Source organism: Mytilus californianus, unplaced genomic scaffold (assembly GCF_021869535.1).
Source record: "Mytilus californianus isolate M0D057914Y unplaced genomic scaffold, xbMytCali1.0.p SCAF_7, whole genome shotgun sequence".
NCBI classification, from domain to species: Eukaryota; Metazoa; Mollusca; class Bivalvia; order Mytilida; family Mytilidae; genus Mytilus; species Mytilus californianus.
In genome coordinates, this window is record NW_026262723.1 from 51,930,724 (window position 1) to 51,951,893 (window position 21,170).

Below are 21,170 nucleotides of genomic sequence, written 5' to 3' on the forward strand. Positions count from 1 at the left end.
CATGTTTATAATGAAATGAGTTAGTTATCAACTATTTGGCGCGTAAAATGTGGATGAAATGGATATTTGGGGCAAAACGGGTTCCATTCTATTTTCTATTTGAGATGAATGCTTTGGAAATTTTAGAAATCAAACAATTATGTCATTGGACACCTTTTTATCAGTAAGTTATTAAATTGGTTTCAGGGAGTGAAAACATGTCTTTTTCGTCGAATTCGACTTACAAATATAAAATCAACACGAGTTGAATTAATGTATACTTAGAATAATAAAACACTGTAGGCAATTGTCATTCTTCAACATAAGCAATAAGACGAGCATAGAATTTCTTCCTGTCCGATTTGACCCATATGCTGCACACATATTGGCTTTAGACATGTTTGTCGGCGGCATTATCAGACACTTATTTTGAAACTATACCCATGGATGAATTAGACCAAGTTTGGTTCAACTGTTTAAGTGGGATCATGTTTAAACATGATTTATAACAAACTTTTCTAAATTTGTCCGTTTATAGATTTTGAAATTATAAAGAAACTAAGGTTTCAACTCCCTCAGGCAAAGTTGACCTTAGATGAATTTGGCTATTTGTTTTAGGTATTTTTGTCGTATAGCTCTTCAACTGTTTCGGTACTTATACATCCCTCGGATTTCAAATGTTTGGCATTGAACGTTCCTTATGAAGGTAATCCAGAAAAGCGCTTCGGACGCATGGAATTATTAAACGTGTTGTTTCCAATTTTTTAAAGATGTGTTCAATTGTATCCATACAAATGTGACAGTAAAAATTTCGGTTGAACTTTTAACCTACCATGTGAAAAATATGAACTAATGAGGAAGATACTAGAGGGATATTCAAACTCACAAGTCGACGACAAACCTACAATGCCATTGTAAAAAACCCAAACCCAAGCCAATACAACGAAAAAAAAACCCAACATTAAACAAAACAAAACAAAAGACTTAGCAACACAAACCCCACCTGTGTCACCCGTCGTGTTACCCATTTAAGTACAAAATAGGTGAAAATTCTAATTCAGTAATGTTACATACGAGGAAAAGAGGATGGGACTATGGTACCGATAATTAAAACATATCTGTCATCATCTGTTAAACAGATATTCCATAACGGTCAAACTTGTGATGATATCCGTAAAATTTTCGAAGAGATAACTTCAACTTCATCACTTACGCACTTGGTTTAATAGCTTTATTGTACTCAGTAACCCTCTCTCATATCTTTTGTCGTAAAGTTTTGTTCTCGACAGACCCTCATTGTCAATTTCTAGATGAAAGTCAAGACATCAGGCACACTTAACTGTATATGTATGGTTTATTCAATAAAGCATGAATCCTACATTAAGTCCGACATATAATAATGCTTCCGTCAAAAGTCAGGAACCTAGTCTGTTGTTGTCTTCGTTGATATCTTATCTTGTCCATTTAAGAAATGTGTGTTAATGGCATTGTGATCTTAAAAACCATCTGGTTGTCCGATCAAGAACCGCGTAGATTCGGGAGGCCCCTCATGGGGGTGTCCAAGTAATCACATAATCACAAATTTTTTGCCAATATAATCACATAATCATTATTTTTTTTTTTAAACAAGATAATCAAATAATCAAAAATACAGTCCTTGATTATCAAATAATCAAATAATCATGAAATATTTGGTCTCGTAATCAAATAATCACTATAAAAACGTCCAAGTAATCACATAATCAAAAACCCTATCAGAAGGCTCATTCGGAAAAGGGGGGGGGGTGGTATTTGGAACTTGAAATACAGTAGAGAAACTGTTGTTAAATTTGTATTTTGATCTAAAGTTGTCTTTTTGTTTTATTGTGATGTTTGGTTAATACATCACTGATACATACCCTACATGGTTGATACTTTAAAACTATTCGTAAAAGTATTATTTTATTTGCAAAGCAACACCAAGGTACTCACGCTTAGAACTTATACCCATGAATTCGTCTGGTTTCATTCCACCATATTTTTCTTCTTCTTCTGTTGGTTCAGGAGGGAGAGGAACAGATCGTATTGGTCTTGGCAAAGTCACTGGAATAATTAAGACATATTACACAGTTACACATTTACACATTACGCATTTGAAGATCAATTAACATTTGTTTAGAATAATGGTCTTACAGAAAAATTTCGACTTATTATTTGGTGTATTGCATTTTAAAGTCATTAGCTTTTGTTTTAACTTTACAGTTTCTTCAGTTTCTTCATTGCTCGAAATTTGATATTCGGCTAAGTAGATATTAAGGATAAGAGAATGTACATCTGTAAATTTTTATGAATTTAGTGATGTCTTACTTATAGTTAGAAAATAGACATTCAGCGTTGAATAACATTAGACAGTGTCACAAACTGTTCAATAATTACATGAACATGGATTTTCTACCGAAGGAATGGATTACCTTAGCTGTATTATGCAAGACCTTTTGGAATTTTGGGTCCTCAATGCTCTTTAACTTCGTACTTTATTTTGTCATTTTAACTTTTTTAATTCGAGCGTCATTGGTGAGTCTTTTGTAAACGAGACGTGCGTCTGGCGAACTATAATGAGTATATATATGGCCCGCGGAAAATCATAGTTTGTTTAATTAACCTGTTTCACTAATGATATGGTCATAATCATAAATTAACCGTTTACAAAACTTAGATTTTTTCGAAATACTAAGGATTTTCTACCCAAGGAATAGATTACCTTAGCTTTATTTGGCAAAACCTTTCGGAATATTGGGTCGTCAATGCTCTTCAACTTCGTACTTTATTTGGTCTTTTTTTTAATTTTTTTGATTCGAGCGTCACTGATGAGTCTTTTGTAGAGTTGAATAATGAAATAACACTACAGTTGAATTACATTTTCAGCTACTAATTCCAGTATTTTGGTTTAAATATCGAGTTAGTATTCGCGTTTCATTAATACATGTCTGTGTAATCATGGGAACACGCAAACAAAACAGAATCCATCAAGAGTTTTGCAATAATACCACATCTTCTTATTTTTATATCAACTAAACAGTTCGGTAAAAATTAAATGAGTAGTTTAACAATGTGTGTAAATGTTTTGATAATCTCTTAATACATAATATGTTGAACACATTGTTAACTTATCTGTGTTGTTTGAATTTCCAATTATAAACCACTACAAAATCGATAATTATTCATCAAATTCATGTCAAGTTAACTTGAAAACGGAAAAAACTTACAGGATTTTTCCTCTAATTGAATTTTTTCTTGTGTTGGTATGTTTTTAAAACTTTTGCTTCTAGAGTTATCTACAATAGATACATAAAATATTCGAGAGATAATCATTGTTACGTTGAAAAATGTGTCTTCAAATTTTTAATTGAATATTACCGTTTCGCTTGTAACAAATAAATAAGTACATTTTTTCAATTGAAACTTTCATAATTCAGACAAATTCGTTAGATAAAATCAGCTGTTTATGAAAAAATATTAGCTTTAAATTTCGGTTTAATTATAAGAAATTGGAACTTCATATTACTATATTACACTATTTTCTTTCAAATTAGTTAACTGTCACCATACAGTATTTGGTGAATACCACTGCCTGTTAAGTGTTCATTACAAAACAAAGGGTTTTTCAAGTGTGATTTGTTTTGCCTCCCTTTTATATGTATGAGGTATATTCACAGGGATATGGGCTCATATTTCCTGTCATTTGTTTTATATCTCCTGAGCCGTTTGACGAATATAAGTACATATCCCCTGTGAAGCCTTACAAACAAATATATTATACTGGAGTGTCCTGATTGCAATAAAAATTACCATCCTGGTCTCCGTTTTTGGTCACATTTTGGGCCCATATACCCTGTAAAGGTAACCTATCAAATTGTTGGATTAGCCGGAATATTTAACTCCAGTATAATATTCTATTATTGCCTCCCTACTTTATTCTTTGTCTCCATATTGTATGTTTTTGTCTCCGCATTATATCGTATTGGCTCCCTTTGATGTCTTATCATTTTTTTATTGTTCATTTCGTTTTTATTACAGAAAATTTTATGAAGTTTCAAAAACCTTCATTATTAAAGAAACATAATTCATGCTTTTAGAAATGTTTCTTAACATGATAACAATATTTCCTCTTTACCTATTGCCTGATTCCTAGCTCTTTCTAGCTCTTCTTGGTTAGAATAGTTGTTATCCATAGCCAAATGGATATAATCAACCATAGTTTGAGTTTCCTGAAAGATAGTGATATCAACATTTTGGCCATGGTTGACTCATGGTTATAATATTCAAAAACTAAAAAGTACCACACATTCATGATTCCCTGTTTAAATAAATATATATGTATGCTTTATGTACACATCTCCTGATGATTGTAGATTTTTTGTTTTCGCAAATGCGTATTTTATAAAGTGATATATGTAATTTTATTTCTTTTACAGATTTTGTAAAATTTCATTTCAACGAAAATCTTTATAGTTTCATGAACACACAGGACATTCAATCGTATATTCAAATTAAAGTTGAATCCGCTTCGAACAATATGTTTACGAATTGTGTTTTCCATCAACGACTGCATACAGCGTAAACTTCAAATCAATGACAAACTTACAAAATGTGTTCTCATATGTTCAGCTAGGTCTACGTGACCATTCAATTCCGCAAGATCAGCCGGGTCGTGACCGTCTTTATTTTCTATCTGAAAGGCGGCACTAGATCCAGGGGTATCTAAGATATTGCATGTCAAATCCTCTAAGCCATGTTTGGCAGCAAAATGTAGTAATGTTGGTATTTCCTGGTCACTTTCGATTACTGTTGATAGTATAAATAATACCTCATGTAAATAAATAAACATTATGTCATAGTGATAACAAGCTGAAAAGATACGTTATCAAGATATACTGGTATGTTCCACTCAAAAGGTTGAAATTCCGACGTAGAAAGTCAAATGCGGTGTGTTTCTTGAATAACTTTATTTTGACAATGCAATATGTTTAAAAGTTTTTAAACAGATAACATACAATGTCTAAATTCTAAAATCTATGAAATGTGAACAGCCTTAGATACATGTCAACAGAACACTAAATGAGAAAATTCAAGTGTACAAAAAAAAAAACATTTAAAAAAAACAAAGAAGTTGAAACTTGAAAAATATGAGCATGAAGTGCAGAAAAAATCCTAAAACGAATCATAAGTCATTATTTATTGAAACTACAATAGCGAAATCATAACAGATTTAATTGAAAAAAAGATACACAAACAACATATAAAAATAGATTTATAAACAATAAGGCAACGAAAGAAAATACACTTATAAAAGAACAGGACTCAAAAATATATAAAAAGAACTGGTACACGTAAATAAATCAGCATCTTCATACAATTACACAAAAACCAAATCAGCAAATAATAATGTCAAAAACAAAACTACTCGAATAACCAGGGAAATATAACAGGTATAACAGGTATGAAACAAGGTGAAAATCAAAAAAAAAAAAAAAAGAACACACAACAAACGTACGTGTATAGTAGTAACAACAAAGAAAGCAATTTAGACACACAACAAAGAAGACAATAAGGGTGAGCAAATAATAATAATTAACATAGTAATAATTTTATTAAAACAAATATATAGGAGAGGAAGATCAAGGACAAGTGTACAAAGAGCAAAACAATAATTAAAAAAAAACGATGTCCAAGCAAATAAGAAAAATATCATATATATACAAAAACATAAAAAAGAAATAAATGTAAACAAGAAAGGTAAGCACAAAAAAACCAATAACACATATTAATGTGACGAAATAGGTATACAATCCCCTCCCAAAAAAACCAAACTTGTTCAGCAACAACAAAGAATAAAATAACATTAAGCTACTTAAAACCTCAACAAGATTAACAATGAAATAGGTGTTAGATTAGTATATCAGTTCTCAAGAAGACGATATAAATACTTGTTCCAAAGGTCCAAAAGAGAGGCGAAAGATACCAAAGGGACATTCAAACTCATAATTTGAAAACAAACTGACAACGGCATGGCTAAAAAAGAAAAAGACAAACAGACAAACAACAGTACACAAAACACAACATAGAAAAATAAAGAGTAAGCAACACGAACACCACCAAAAACTGGGGGTTATCTCAGGTGCTCCAGAAGGGCAAGCAGATCCTGCTCCACATGTGACACCCGTCGTGTTGCTCATGTTAGTACAAACTCAGTAATAAGTCTAATTTGGTAGGTCACATTCTAGGAAAAGGGGACGAGATTGTAGTTACGACAATTGGAACATATCCGCTGTCATCTGTGAAACGGATATTCCATAACGGTCAACCAACTCTTGATTGCGTCGTTAAAATTTACGAAGGGATGTTTTAAGCTTCCCAACTTGGAACTCTTCGTTTAATTCCTTCCTGTGAGCAGCAACCCTCTATCAAGGAAATCATGATAGGAAATAAAATTTCTGAAATATCGTATCAACTGGGAGATATATACTCCATATGCAGGCGCTGCTGGAATGTCGCTACATAGAAATGGAAAGTTCACAATTGGGAAGCTGACATCATCTCTTTTGTCGAGTTTTGTTTTCAACTGACCCTCATTGTCAATTTCTAGATGTAAGTCAAGATATGAGGCAGACTTAACTGTATCTGTTGCATCCTTTATCGCAAGTTCGATGGGATAAGTGCGTTCAACATAGTCACCAAATTTTGAATTATTTAGTGAGAGAACATCATCTATTTAGCAAAAAGTAAAGTTAAAGGATGCTGCTAACTTCTTTTCTTTCTTCCTAAGAAGTTCCTGTATGAAGTCAGCTTCAAATGAATAAAGAATGAAGAAATTAAGCATCTTGATAATGTCAGTTTCAGTGAATTTTTTATTTGAATGAGAGTGATTTTTTACGAAGTACGATTGTGAAACTAAATACCTGCTGTCAACATTTTAATATGGACAACAAATGGGTTTTAAATAGAGGACAGTTCTCAAAATGACATTTCTGTATATTCTACTATTGCTCTTATGCAAAACTAAGCCACCAGCAACTGGATACACTATGAGCTGATGAGTTAACAAGTAAATACCAGCAGCTCATCAGTTGCATCCAGTTTATACTAACTTTTTAAAACACTTTAAACCGAAACTTATATTTAAAGGGGCATTATGTACGATTCAGGCAAACCATTAAACTATTATTCCTTTTTGTTTCAAACATTAACAAAAGCGGAATATTGATATAATATTTCGGTATTAGCAGTCAGTTTGGTTACATTTTGTCAAATGTAACCCCAAAACATTGCTGATGTATTTATACTATTGGCTTACAGTTCAAAACTTCAACCTCATTTCAATTCATATTCATGCGACCTTTGTTGGAAATTGGATACACATGTGAGCATGTACAGTGATTGGAATGAAAATCAGTTGAAAAATCGAAACTAAGGGAGACAGCAGCAGGAAGACCGATTTTGTTGATTGATTCGAAAAACTGAAAAACCAGTCATATACAGGTTATGACTAAGTGATTAACATTTAATTTATAAGTTTTTATATATGAAATGAGATCAAACAGAACTAACATAAAGAAAATCGACCTTATATTGTTGCATGTGCTTACCTATACAAAAATAAGAAGATGTATGATTGCCAATGAGACATTTCTCCACCAGTGATCAAATAACGTAGAAGTTAGCAACTGTCTATTACCTGTCTATTTGCATTTAATCTTTACCTGCCTGTTAATATTTATAACTATAATGGGGTCGCATGCCTCTCTTTTGTCGATTGAGTCACACGAAACGTAGATACTTATAACGATTCCAGACAGTGTATATTGTTTTCTATGGAACCTGAGTTACGTTGTAGTAAATACTAAATCAATTTTGAGAGTTTGAATACATTCGGTGAGCACAAATATGGTAGCAAATGCCCTTTGAAAAAATAGAGTACGACAACTTTAATTTGATAGAGTAATTTTCGCTTTCCATTTTTAAATAACAAAACAAGAAAAATAGAAAATTTCTCAAATTCCATAATCTTTTTATACATAAATCTATTTTTTTCAAATTTATACCACATCACTCATTTAACATAACATATAATATTAAATTTACCATATGAAAGCCAGGTTGTACAAATTTACAATGAAAAAAAAGATTGAGAGACACTAGTTTTCACATAAGGATGAATAAACATAATGTCATCTTTAATTTATGTTTGATGAGGTATGTATACTTTCATTAAAAAACAGCCTGATAAACATGAAGAAATCCTTTTTCATATGATTTAATATAGCAAAGACTTAACCAGTCATTCTGCTTACTTTTTGAGTTCATCTCAATATATTCGACGGGCGAAGCACTTGAGTCGACTCACCCTTTTTTTTATCTATCATATTCACGTAGCTCAATCCTGAGTTTTTTGTATGATGTTTTGTGAACTATTTTTCACTTTTCGTCGATTTGCTTTTGGTGTTGGTTTTGTCTTTTCTTCATATTAATGATTTTTTAAATATCATAATCACGTAGCTCAATCCTGAGTATTTTGTGTGATTTTTTTGTGAACTGTGTTTGATTTTTCTTATATTATCTTTCGGTAATGGTTTTGTCTTATCTTCAACTTGATTTCTAATCGCAACTTTGGTATCATCTATTCATAGTTTATTTTGTTTGTTTGTATTCTGGAATATAATATTTCCAAATGTTGTCAAAGGGTCAATAAATCAACTTCTTATATAACTAAACATAGTAATTAGATACACAAAAACTCACGTTCTTGAAAGGGCATGTCCTGAGCCTGCACTTTCATCAGTTCAGCCAAGGTTCCATCGCTAGGAATACTCTTGTCGAATAGATCTAACAATTTACTATCAAGTACTTGTTTTTCATTAGCATCCACGCCTAATACTTGTGATAAAAAGTCTAAACATTCGTATGCAGCTAGATTAGGCTTCACAATTTTCAGAACACAATCCGCTGTTTTTTCACTATCACATAATAACGATATCCGTACGTCTCCGGATTTTGGTAATGCTGAAAAAAGACTTTAATTGTGATTTGTGTTATTTAAGTTATCGTCACTTCTTGTCTAGATTCGGGGAGATTTAGACAATTGTAAAGTGTTGAAGGCCGTATCGTCGCGATATAGCCATTTTGAGCTGAGGTGGCGTAAAACAACCACCAATCAATCAATCAATCTAACAATTGAAAGCCGTATGTTGAATAAGATCGCTTGTTTTCTCTTTTGAATTCTTTCACATTTTGTAATTCTTATGCCTTTTGATAGCTTACTATACCATATATGAATAACTCATTATTGAAGGCCATTCATTGTCTTTAGCAGATAGTCGTCTCATTGGCAATCATACCACATCTGCTTATAATTAAAGTTACCGAAAGCAAGCTCAAATTATTTAAGGACGTTAAGTAAATATTAATTTATTCATTTATATATCTTTGTTATTATCATTCATTTAATTTTCAGGTATTACTAGTACTACGTTTGTATATGTTCCAACGTCACTTTATCGGCGAATAACATTCCATAAGATGGTCGGGCAGACCGAAACGTCCTGGAAGTAGGAACAAGGTTTTATACTCGAATTTAAGAGAGGAATCCACTACTGCCACTTCTTCCTAAAACACCAGTACATAACGCCTAAAAAAGGGGTTCAATTTAAGGGACATTATTCAATATTTCTTAATTAAAATTATTATCATGATTATTCCATGTTAGTATATTATTTTAGGTTTTATTTGTTAATTTTAAATATTAAATGTTGAATAAAACAACGTATCACTTAAACAAATGTAGAAAATTATACACACCGTGGAATGCGTCACCTGTTATCTAATTAAGAAATAACTAAAATGTATATATTCATGGAGCGAAACATCACGTGCAACCCGAAAAAAAAGGTTATTTTTTAAAATTGATATGGACTACCCTTAAAGTCATGTGCTTTAAGATGTAAATTCCTTGAATAAAACAATGACTTCTTTTATTTTGGTTAATATGTGATTTAATTGGTTTTTGAAAAAAATGATATTCACCTTGGTGGTTGTCCTCCGTGGATATTTTTTTTAATGTAAATTTGTGGTTTAATTGACTTTTTACACGAAAATGAATTCCTGTGACAAATCTTTGAGGGATACATATGAAATGAAATGAAACGAAACGTAGCGAAATGTAATGAAATAAAATGATTTTCTTGGTTATTACATATATGCATTACACGACCCTTTTCGTAAATCAGCTGTGATGGAATTTAGTAACGAATTTGGCATTGTGTACAAATGTGAAAGATTCATTTTAATAAATACATCCGTCTTTTTTCTGCAGGAAATTTTCTGATATCTTTTTTCATGTTTTTGTTTAAACATAGATTTAATGTCGAGATGTATATCATTTTAATTTAAAACCGGTGTTGGTGATATTGAGATAACATATGATGCACTTGATTGTTCAAATAAAACAATGTACTTACATGGAACGCGGAAAAGATATGTAGTTTCATTGATTGATTCTTTTGCATCAACTATCTTATCAAATTCGTTGAACATGACCTGAACAGTACCATTTGGTGGTTTCTGGAATATAATCGCAACATGCTCGTTTGCCTGCAACAAAAACAGATTTAGCTAAAGATACAATCATTATGTTCCAACGGCTCCTTCTTATGTAGTGCATATTTCTCAGTTGATTAAAACTCGTGTTTTGTAGTGCTGTTTTAGAATTCAATGACCATACAATATCGATTTATAAAACTTGAACAGGATGCATATTATAATCAAATGGATCAACACATCTTTTTTCTAAATCTTGACGAATACACAATTGTTATAGAAATATGACCCATCTTAAGTAATGTAATAAAGAATAGCCTTTCCCAATCAGAGTTTAAAGTAATATCATTTATCAAGAGTTAGTTTGGTAAAAGCCATATTTGGTCCCGAAATTAAAGTCCGTTCTTTTAAGATAAAAGAGATTCAAGTTGATTAATAGACATATGTATGAAAGTGAAATAGAACTAAACACTAAACAAATAGAGTCCATTTTTCTCTTTTCTTTCTATTTTATCACACGATTATTCTCTATTCTTGATTAGACGGCGTAAAGTAAACATCCATCAACCAATAATCATTTTCCCCTTCTCTCTATACTTTATTTCTTTGATCCATTATTCTCCAATCTGTAAACCCAATCCAGACCCTCATAATATGCACATGATCGTTTTCTTAATTGTTGTTAATTCATGCACACGAAAGACAAACTTTGAAGCCTTGTACTTCACAGTATTTACTTACATTACAAAAAGGAAGTATCACTTTAAATCAACTAGATTTGAATCGTAGACCAATTGAGAAAAGAGACATTGGTTTGATATATTTGAAACACCATTCCGGAAATAACAATATATCAAGGATAAAGCGCATTTATGGTCTTAATCCTTACAATTATTAGAAGGTCTTCCACAATTAACCGGACTTATTAATTTGACAAGATCAAGTCTGCAGACCAAGAACTAATGTTTATTTAAAGGAGCACTGTTTGAAACGAGGAAAACGAAATTACACTGCAAACTAAACAATTTTTTCGGCGGAAATAACTGATGAAATAAAACAGAAAGCTATTATTCAGATTAAATCTTTACACAATTACACGGAAATCACAAAATGAATCAATTGTGTATGTTGGACTTTGGACTTTCGTCTCATTACAGGAGCCCTTTTTTGAGACTTATGTTGGCAATCTAGCTAGATGTCTGACACTTTTTGACTTGTTGGACGGTCATTTATATTTTTCCGTAATGATCAAAGGAGATTAATGGTTTGATAGAATAATCGAATAGTTACATTAAACATTACTCCTTTTTTGCAACATATCCGCATTTTGACAATTTTTGTCCCATCGACGGTGCTCGAAACCAAATTAATGAAATTCCACAACATAATAGAAACGTTTAACAGCTGTAATAATCGAAAAAGAAAACAAGTGTTACCATAACCCTAAGAAGGAATAAGAGCTACATGTACGCATGAAGTAGATAAATTCCCTAATTACTGAGGATTTTCTATAACAGGAATAGATTACCTTAGCTGTATTTGGCAAAGCCTTTTGGAATTTAAGATCCTCAATGCTCTTCAACTTCGTAATTTATATTGCCCTTTTAACTTTTTTGATACGCGCGTCTGGCGTACAATATTTGAAGCTGGTATCTATGATGAGTTTATACACAACCACTGAGTCGAAGCCATTGCTTGGAGGTTTACTCCCCGAGGTTATTACCAGCCCAGTAGTCAGCACTTCTATGTTGACATGAGTAATCATTGATATGATCATAATTATGAATTGAAAAAGAGGGACGAAAAATACCAGAGGGACATTCAAACTCATAGATCGAAAACAAACTGACAACGCCATGGCCAAAAATAAAAAGACAAACAGACAAATAATAGCACAGATGACACAACATAGAAAACTAAAGTTTGAGCAACACGAACCCCACCAACAACTGGGGGTGATCTCAGGTGCTCCGGGAGGGTAAGTAGATCCTGCTCCACATGTGGCACCCGTTGTGTTGCTTATGTTATTACAAATCCGGTAAATAGTCTAATTCGGTAGGTCACATTCGTGAAAAAGGAAGGGTATTGTAGTTACGACATAAGGAACATATCCGATATCATCTGTGAAACGGTTATTCCATAACGGTCAACCAACTCGTGATGGCGTCCGTACAATTTACGAAGGGATGATTTCAACTTCACCATTTGGAACTCTTGTGTGTAACTGTGTAACTTTGAATTTTTCAAAAAACTGAGGATTTTCTACCTAAGGTATAGATTACCTTAACTGTATTTGGTAAAACCTTTTAGAATTTTTGATGCTCTTCAACATCGTACTTTATTTGGCCTTTAAACTTTTTTAATTCGAGCGTGTCAGGTGTACAAAATAATAAGTCTTGTACACGTATCTTTTATGAGTTTTTTTTTTACACTGATGGTATAAGCTGTCATATTGACCGAATTGTGTTCACTTGGTACTTATGGCATGAGCTGATATGTTAACTGATTAGTGTTCACTTGATACTTATGGCATAAGCTTTCATGTTGAGTGATTTTTGATCATTTGATACGTTGTGCTTTATGTTTTTAGTGTTATCTCTAAATTTTTAAAGACTTATTATAAAAATGTGATGTTTGTCTCATTCAAAACTCATTCTGTTAATCTACTTCATTTTTGAAACATAACGAAAAAGAATTGATATGGTATTTCAATTCAGAACACAAAATCACTATGCGCTATTGCTTGTTCCTAATCGGAAACGTTAGTTATTGTCCTTCCACGGTTGGATAATGCATTTAATTTTGCAAGTGAATTTGATACCACCCTTGTATTATAGACTGTTTTTCTTTAACGCTTTCGAAGAATCATATGCTATCAAAGTAGACAAAACATTAATATACTAATTTGCATTAAAAGCAGCAAAGGTTGAAAAATGCACAATTACCTTGTATACACAGTTTGGGAAAATTTTAGCGGATCTCTTCGATTTTCTTAATAATCTTTTCTTTGGTAAAGGCTTCACTGTGGGTTGGGGCACACGAGACTGTTCCTCAAGAACATCAAAAATACTCGCTATAGTTTCAGTACATTCCTGTTTAGTTTCAAGATTCTGAAATAGTTTCCAACTTTTTGGGTCAACTGCTAATGCTGTTTGTAAGCGTGATATATCATCATTTTCCACGTAATACTGCAGACAAATTATGCACGGATGATTCACCAATATTTTTTGAAATCTTTCTATTTCCGACTCGTTGTCAAAGAATTCTATCATACAAGGACTGCATAGTACTACTACCAATTTGTATGTAGATAATTCTGTCAAATCAGCAATCTCTCCGATGTTTTGAAAGTTTATCTTTAATTCTAAATTTCCTTTAAGAAATAACTCCTTAAGGTATTCCGCAAAGTCTTCGACATCTTCACAGTTTAAAAGAACACAAATGTCTTTCATTTTTACTTCCTTAAAATGAACATCATATTACTTAGCGCAGCAGCATTTTAATAAACATTGTACTCCTTCTTCTTTTTTACATCACACTCTTACACAAACATGATGTGTTTTTTTTCTGTAATAGAAGGTATGATTAAGCATCATTTCAAAATATCTGTAATTCAGAATATCATATGAGGTTATGTTTGTAGTATACATAAATATAAATCGCTCTTTACTTGACATTGTCCCTTAATAAAAAAAAAAAAAAAACGGTAGGCATTACAGTAAAACGTTCTGAAATCCATGAGAAGGTTATTTTCATGCACGTAAATAACTTATTGTTAACGATTAGTATTGTACAATTGTGTTCAATCATTTAATTACAGGTCGATTTTTTTCACTGTTTTCTGCTTTAAAATTCTAAACAATATAAAAATAAGAAGGTGTGGTATGATTGTCAATGAGACAACTCTCCACAAGAGACCAAATGGCACAGAAATTAACAACTATAGGTCACCGTACGACCTTCAACAATGAGCAAGTTTATTCTGGATATTTCACAAGATCTCCTCTATAATATCCTTTTCACATTTTACACTTTTTCCCTGTATGCTGGTATTGGGTATTCAGCTTATTCGTAATACATGAAACAGAATCAGTTGAAGATTCTGGCTGGCCTCTTTTTTTCAGGATCTTCAGAACTTAGCAGATATATTCCTTTGATATGTTTTTCAATACGTTGGTGTCGATCGGATATTTAAAATGACCGTAAGTGGAGGCTAGCTGAAATAGGAAACAAGTGGAAAATAACAGTTTCGGTTTCTTTATCAAGTTCAGAAAGAGAGAAAAAAAAACCATGCAGGTATGATGTAAGGAAGTTATAATGACTGATGTTACTTTACAAACTTTCCAGTTAAAGGTCAGCTACAAGAACCACTGAATTGATTGAAACGAGATAAAGATCATTTACAAGTGTTTATACATACCAATTAAAAATTTTAAACGGTTGCAAAATTGACATTGAAGGGGCAAGTTTTTCTCAAATACAGATGATGTGAGATAAAAAGAAAACATGAAGGAAAGTTAAACAGAAGACACTTGACACTAACGGTTAGGTTGGTGCCTCTGAATGGGCCAAGAGGCACACAAGCAACAAGATGGTCATATTTGTCCAAAGATTTTTTTTTAAGAGTAACCAATAAACGGATTGTACTGAAATTGCCACATGTCCCTTTGTAGGTCTGTGCTATAAGTGCTGTTGAAATTTACAATCGCCCCCTCCGTAGGTCTAAGTTAACATTGTATAGTTTGTTTGAGTTTTATACATCTTCAAAAATATATAATAAAAAATCCTAATTTTATATGTGGTAGCTGAATTTGCACCTCGTCTTTTTGTTATCGTGAAACGAACTCAGGTTTGCCATAATTTTTTGTCAATTGATTAAAAAGTGTCCTATTAGCTCATTATAATTAATATGTTTTTCACAATCTTATCTATACAGAGGGGATATAGTTTATGACAATCCAACTATACAGAGTTTATGACATTAACAGCCATTTAATTTACAATAGAAGTGCCAATCAGTCAATATAGAATTGAATAATGTTTTCGTAACACTGCATTCAATTCTTAGATTTACAGATTTTCGAAATAAAAAAGATATACTAGTATTTTACAACATTTTGAATCTGAACGTAAAACTTTGAACACAAAACTTAAACAGAAATTGTCTAGCGAGATGAAAGCAGCATCATTCCAAGCGAAATCAATTATACGTCATATAGCTGAAATTGGCAAAGTGAAGATGTCGATTTCAAAGTAGTAATTAGGAAAATATTTGTTAAATTTTCAGTAACTATTATAGATTTATATCATATGATGATATAGCTATTTTTTTATATATATTTATATCAATTATTCATATTTAGAAGATATACTGTCAACTACCTTCGTATATTGAACACCTACTGTAAATATGATCTCCTTTGATATTAAAACTATAATAAAAGTCTATGTTGTTTAGAATCATGGATTGAACACCTGACAATTTGCAGTCATTTTCAGTGTATGCACTTCGATCTAGACTGTGTTAATAAAATTTTTACCAAAATTATACCAAATGGACATCTTATTTTTATATCTGTTTTTATCAAGTTTAGCAAATACTCGGAAAGTAGATGTAAGAGTTTGTATACAACAGAGATAAAGATAAATATATAGTGCAACATAAACAACGTAATTTAAAAATCTAAATTTTCTAATAATTTATTTTTTCGAAGATTGTATACACTCAAACGGACAATAACTAATGACAAGGTCACTGATCACATGGGGCAATATTAGTTCAGGCTATAACGACAAGGTCGCTGATCACATCGGGCAATATTAGTACAGGCTATAATATTTCGTTTGACTTCTATAAATCTTTAAAAAATGATTATTAAAAATCAGATTTTGAAATAACGTTCTTTATTTCGTAGTATATATTTATCTTTGTAAAAAAAAATGCTCATACACTGTTAGTTTAAAGGTCTAAGTAATTATGAACAACAATTCCATGAAAGGATAACTTTAAAAAATCTAAAAGTTAAAACGTTTACGATGATAAATCGTTCAACACGGAAAACAAAATACACAGTGAGTGCGTTGTATGTTATATATAGGTGTTGTTCAAACTAAAACAGGAAATGAATTTTCTACTCTCTTTTTAAATGCAAATGTCAAACCTTTAAATGATGATTACAGAACTTGCATTGAGTTAATAATCAAAGAGAAAAACTATTCTGTGAGCCAGACATTTGATTTTGCTAAAAATCAAATTATTTTGCTTTAGACAAAATTATCTGTCAAAAAAGAGAAAATGTTAATGTTTTTATGAGCTGTTTCAACATTCTCTTCATGAACACAGTTAAACTAATAGGACTTGTCTTTTGCGACTAACTGTAGTTGATAACTTTCAATCTAGTTTTTTTGAATTTTCAGAGCGAGCAGAAATAAGAAAATTCATAAATAATTTCGTAGACAGGGAATTGGTAATGGATTTAAGAACACAAGAAAAAGTGACAGCTTTGCTCTACATCGACTATCTATCTATATTGAGAAAACTATTAATGTAACAAATGATTTTCGCAATAACTGTAACTAATGAAATAAGAAATTTAAAAAAAAAATTTCAACATCATGTACTCTTTATGGAAATCCAAGGTGTCTTGTGTAGAAATGTAATGAATAAGTAAGCCAAGCTGAAAATTTTGGTAAATGTGATTTAGTCAATACAGTGGTCAATAGTTTTTGAAGATATCAAGCTCGAAGTGGTGGGAATCCAGGATTTTCAAATCGGCGGAGATGCCATCTGAAAGGTTTGCCTATAAGGAGGGAAAATATACTGAAAAAACTCATCATAGATTCTACGATTATTTTTTTTTCGCAAGACGCACGAAACGTTTCGTCTACGAAATACTCATCAGTGAATCTCGAATCAAAAAAAATTAAAACAGCAAAATAAAGTACGAAATTGAAAAGCATTGAGGACCCAAACTTCTTAAATAATTTTCCAAGTACAGATTTTAGTTTGTAATTATGGCCATATCAATGATAATTCATGTCAACACAGAAATGCTGACTACTGGACTGATGATACCCTCAGGGAGGTAACCTCCACCACCAGTGGTTGTAAATAAACTCATCATAGATACCATGGACCATGTCAATAAAAGTATCCTAGGATATGTCCTCAGATATGTCTTAAGACATTATTTAGGATGGTATTAGGACGTGTCTGAGAACTGTCTTAGGATGTAAACAAAGCTATCTAAGGACAGTTCTTACTACGCTTGTCATAAGACCACCCGAACACATTTATGTAATTAATAAAAATATGTAGAGAATCAATTGAAATATATTTCAATGTATTTCAGTATATCTATAAAGGCAGGGTTGTATCTTTGATGAAGAAGAAATAAATTAACGCAAAATAAAGATTTAATATAATACTAATAGATCTGTTATTGTACATTATATATATATATTACAAATGATAAATAAATTTCATACAGCAACTAAACTTAATGTCACAAAATTTTGTTAGAGGCTATTATCGTGCAATTTAAAATATGTAAAATAGTTTTGTCCTTAGTTCCAATCGATTTCATTACATGTATTGAATCAGCCTTTAATTAGTTCGAAAACAAAACAAATTTTTACTGAAACCAAAGATCAAATGTTTTCCACATTTCAATTATTGTATTTCCATTTGATCAGGTGCAAAAAATGTTGCTAATATTGATAAAATTTTAAGCTTCAAAAAAGGGCAGCACGAATTAGTGTAAATGAGCGTAACGATATGACATCATCAAACATACTTTTTGGATGCCCATTTCAGATTATTTCGTATTAGAAAAGAAATGTTAGTTCTTCACCAAATGACTCAAGAATATCTCAATGTATTTAGATATTTGAAACAGGTTAGTTCTATTACATTTGTTTTTTGGTTCCAAAAACTAGAATTTTTTTTTTTGAATTTTATACGTTATGTTTTATATATGTATATGATGCTGCGGCTCTTTTCACAAAATATCTGAAGAGTAAAAATACGCATAAGTCATACACATTTCAGTATAACTTACTTTGTTGTTTTTATTTCGACTTAGGACATCGTAACTTTTAGGACTATCCTAAGACACCTATGTATATATCCTAACTTTAGGACCAAATTTAGGACATATCGTATATTTTGAGACTTTTGTTAACCCGACTTAGGACTAAGACGTGTCCTACGACCATCCTAAGACACGTCCTAGTCCTAAGACAGCTTCGCTGACACGGGCACAGAAGATCAGTGACACTCGAATAAAAAAAAAGTTAAAAAGGCCGAAATTACAATTGTCCAGCCATCTAGGTCCCTGGGACGATCGATAGTAAACCGTGATTGTAACTCTGGTAATATATGCAATCATACCAATGCCCCCAAATGCCTCCAATTATTTTGATCATAGTAAACCATAACATAACAAATGACCATAACTTTTTTTGTTTATCTTAAGTATAACAGACTGAAAAGCTTCCTTCTACTAGAACACAACCATATGTAATGTACGGCAGACTATTAGTATGTGACAGTTTTCTTTATTTATCAATCTCAGGTAAATTTATTTGTCAAAGTTAGGTACTATCTAGGTGATGTGAATCATTCACTTTAAATACACATGTAAAGAGATTAGTTTGACGTCGACTTATTGTGTTGTGTGTATAAGTGTACTATTTAGTTTGACCTTATCTAATATTGCTCACAAAGTTAAATTATGTTTTAAATAAGAAAACTCACCATAAACGCTAAATTCAGACAGTAAATAATTTCCATCTAGACATGAAGTAGCTTGCATGTTTTTTTCTTATTGAAACACAAACGAGGAAGTAAGAGATATGTGTCACATGAGTAAGGGAACGGAAGGTATACTTCATTCATAAACATGTTAAAGAAAACGATGTACAATTCGTTTTATTGTAGCGTTATTTCTTGGAAAAAAATTTTTGCAATGGGCATGTAGTTTATTTTGCGTAGGTCAAACTCTAATGGATGCTATTCTCATAGAAAATTAAAATTTACATAAAACTCTGGATCATATGAAAACAAAAATCAAAACCAAGAATAAATACTCTCGATCTACCATGCATGCTTATTGGTTTGATTAACTTGAACGACGATCTGTTGACAAAAAAGAAAGATAGTTTTAGATATATTCCAACATAAAATTCTTGAAGATAAGTTACATAAACTCATCTCTTATTTGATATTTTATACAAATCGGTACATGTTCACAATACTAGATGTGTATGTCATTACAGTCAGTCTAAAGTCCGTTTAATAATAAATAGCTTGACAAATTTAAAATACTTCGAATATTTCAATCATTTTACAAAACAATATCACAAATTTAGCCTTATCTAAAATAAATTACACTATACGTGAATTCATACCCTTGCAGGTACCTCATTAAAATTATTGCATATAAGATAAAATACTTACTAGGAAGTAGTTTGAACGAAATCTTCTTCCGTCTGATTGATCATCTGAAGTGTCATACACATTAATTTTATATATATAATATTATTTACAAATCAATGAAAATAAAAGAATGATGCATTCTATTCTTGAAAAGTCTTACAAGAAATCATTGTTGTAATGAAACGAGATGTCTATCGTACACAGTACTGATAGTATAGTCATTTTAGCACCTGCCCACAAGACCCAGTGAGTCACTACTTTGCGGGAGTCATTAGTAAAACTACTTTTCACTGCATCTTCCGAACCCACCAGCCTGTACAAACTTTACATGAATAAAATTTCGTCAGTCTTATTTGAAAGTTCCTTCATGGGAATAATCATATATTTTGCAAAACATTCTCATTTGATGTTGATTTTTTATATATAGAGCGGGTCGTGGGTTCGAACCCCGGCCGGGTCAAACTAAAGACTCTAAAATAGGTATTTGCTGCTTCTCCGCTAAGCACGCTGCATTAAGGAGTAAGCTCGGAGTCAGAATAATTTGTCCGGGTAAGGTGACATGTCTCCCTGCGGACCGTTACCTTGTGAACTAGCACGTTCAAAATCCGGCTCAGCGTGTCGGTCTAGTACACAGCAGGGTGAATATTCATATTACATTAACATGTTCTCGTCCTGAATATGCATATTGATTTGCCGCTGGACGTTATGCAACCATTTTATCATCACCTTATATATAGACCGGTATTACTATGAAACTACTAGGCAAATTTTAACCAAACCTGACAGAAATGATGTATGAAAGACATTCTACAATGGTCTTCATTTAGCTAAGGTTCTGATCGGACAAAAACACGACCTACCAGATGCTATTCATCCTGATTGATCTTTTTAAAAAAAATCTTCGGGGATTGATGAAAGCGATCCGTCAGGAGTGATCTTGTAGTTATCTTCTCTTGTTGAAATAAAATTTCACAGAAACAATGGTCGGCATTATCATAGATACCAGGTGAGCGCTATAGGCTCTTAGGAGTTGTTAAATTTTTGTTTATACATAAGTCCAAAAAGGAACAACTTCTTGTATGTTTCAAATATTGCATTCTTTTTCTGAACGAACAAGCGTAAATACACTTTTCAAAGGAACCATAGCATTATAGGTAATAGATTTCTGAAAAAAAAAGCA

The 21,170-nt window shown here is 31.8% G+C and overlaps 1 protein-coding gene across 5 annotated transcripts in view; it reads right to left on the minus strand.

The window, feature by feature from the left end:
* The window catches only part of LOC127709703 (B-cell scaffold protein with ankyrin repeats-like), a 34,285-nt gene extending 14,078 nt beyond the window's left edge, over window positions 1-20,207 (minus strand). For 2 of the 5 annotated variants that reach the window (XM_052215359.1, XM_052215356.1), the window contains exons 1-8: window positions 20,012-20,207; window positions 13,497-14,118; window positions 10,473-10,605; window positions 8,758-9,018; window positions 4,604-4,803; window positions 4,133-4,226; window positions 3,225-3,293; window positions 1,951-2,061 (exon numbers count right to left, since the gene is read on the minus strand). In XM_052215359.1, the coding sequence (XP_052071319.1) occupies window positions 1,951-2,061; window positions 3,225-3,293; window positions 4,133-4,226; window positions 4,604-4,803; window positions 8,758-9,018; window positions 10,473-10,605; window positions 13,497-14,003 (1,375 nt within the window). In that variant the 5' untranslated portion in view covers window positions 14,004-14,118; window positions 20,012-20,207. Of the gene's footprint in view, window positions 1-1,950; window positions 2,062-3,224; window positions 3,294-4,132; window positions 4,227-4,603; window positions 4,804-8,757; window positions 9,019-10,472; window positions 10,606-13,496; window positions 14,119-19,309; window positions 19,417-20,011 lie in introns of those variants that run through there. The other 3 variants (XM_052215358.1, XM_052215354.1, XM_052215355.1) reach the window with 2 other exon arrangements.
* Between the last annotated feature and the right edge of the window lie 963 nt (window positions 20,208-21,170).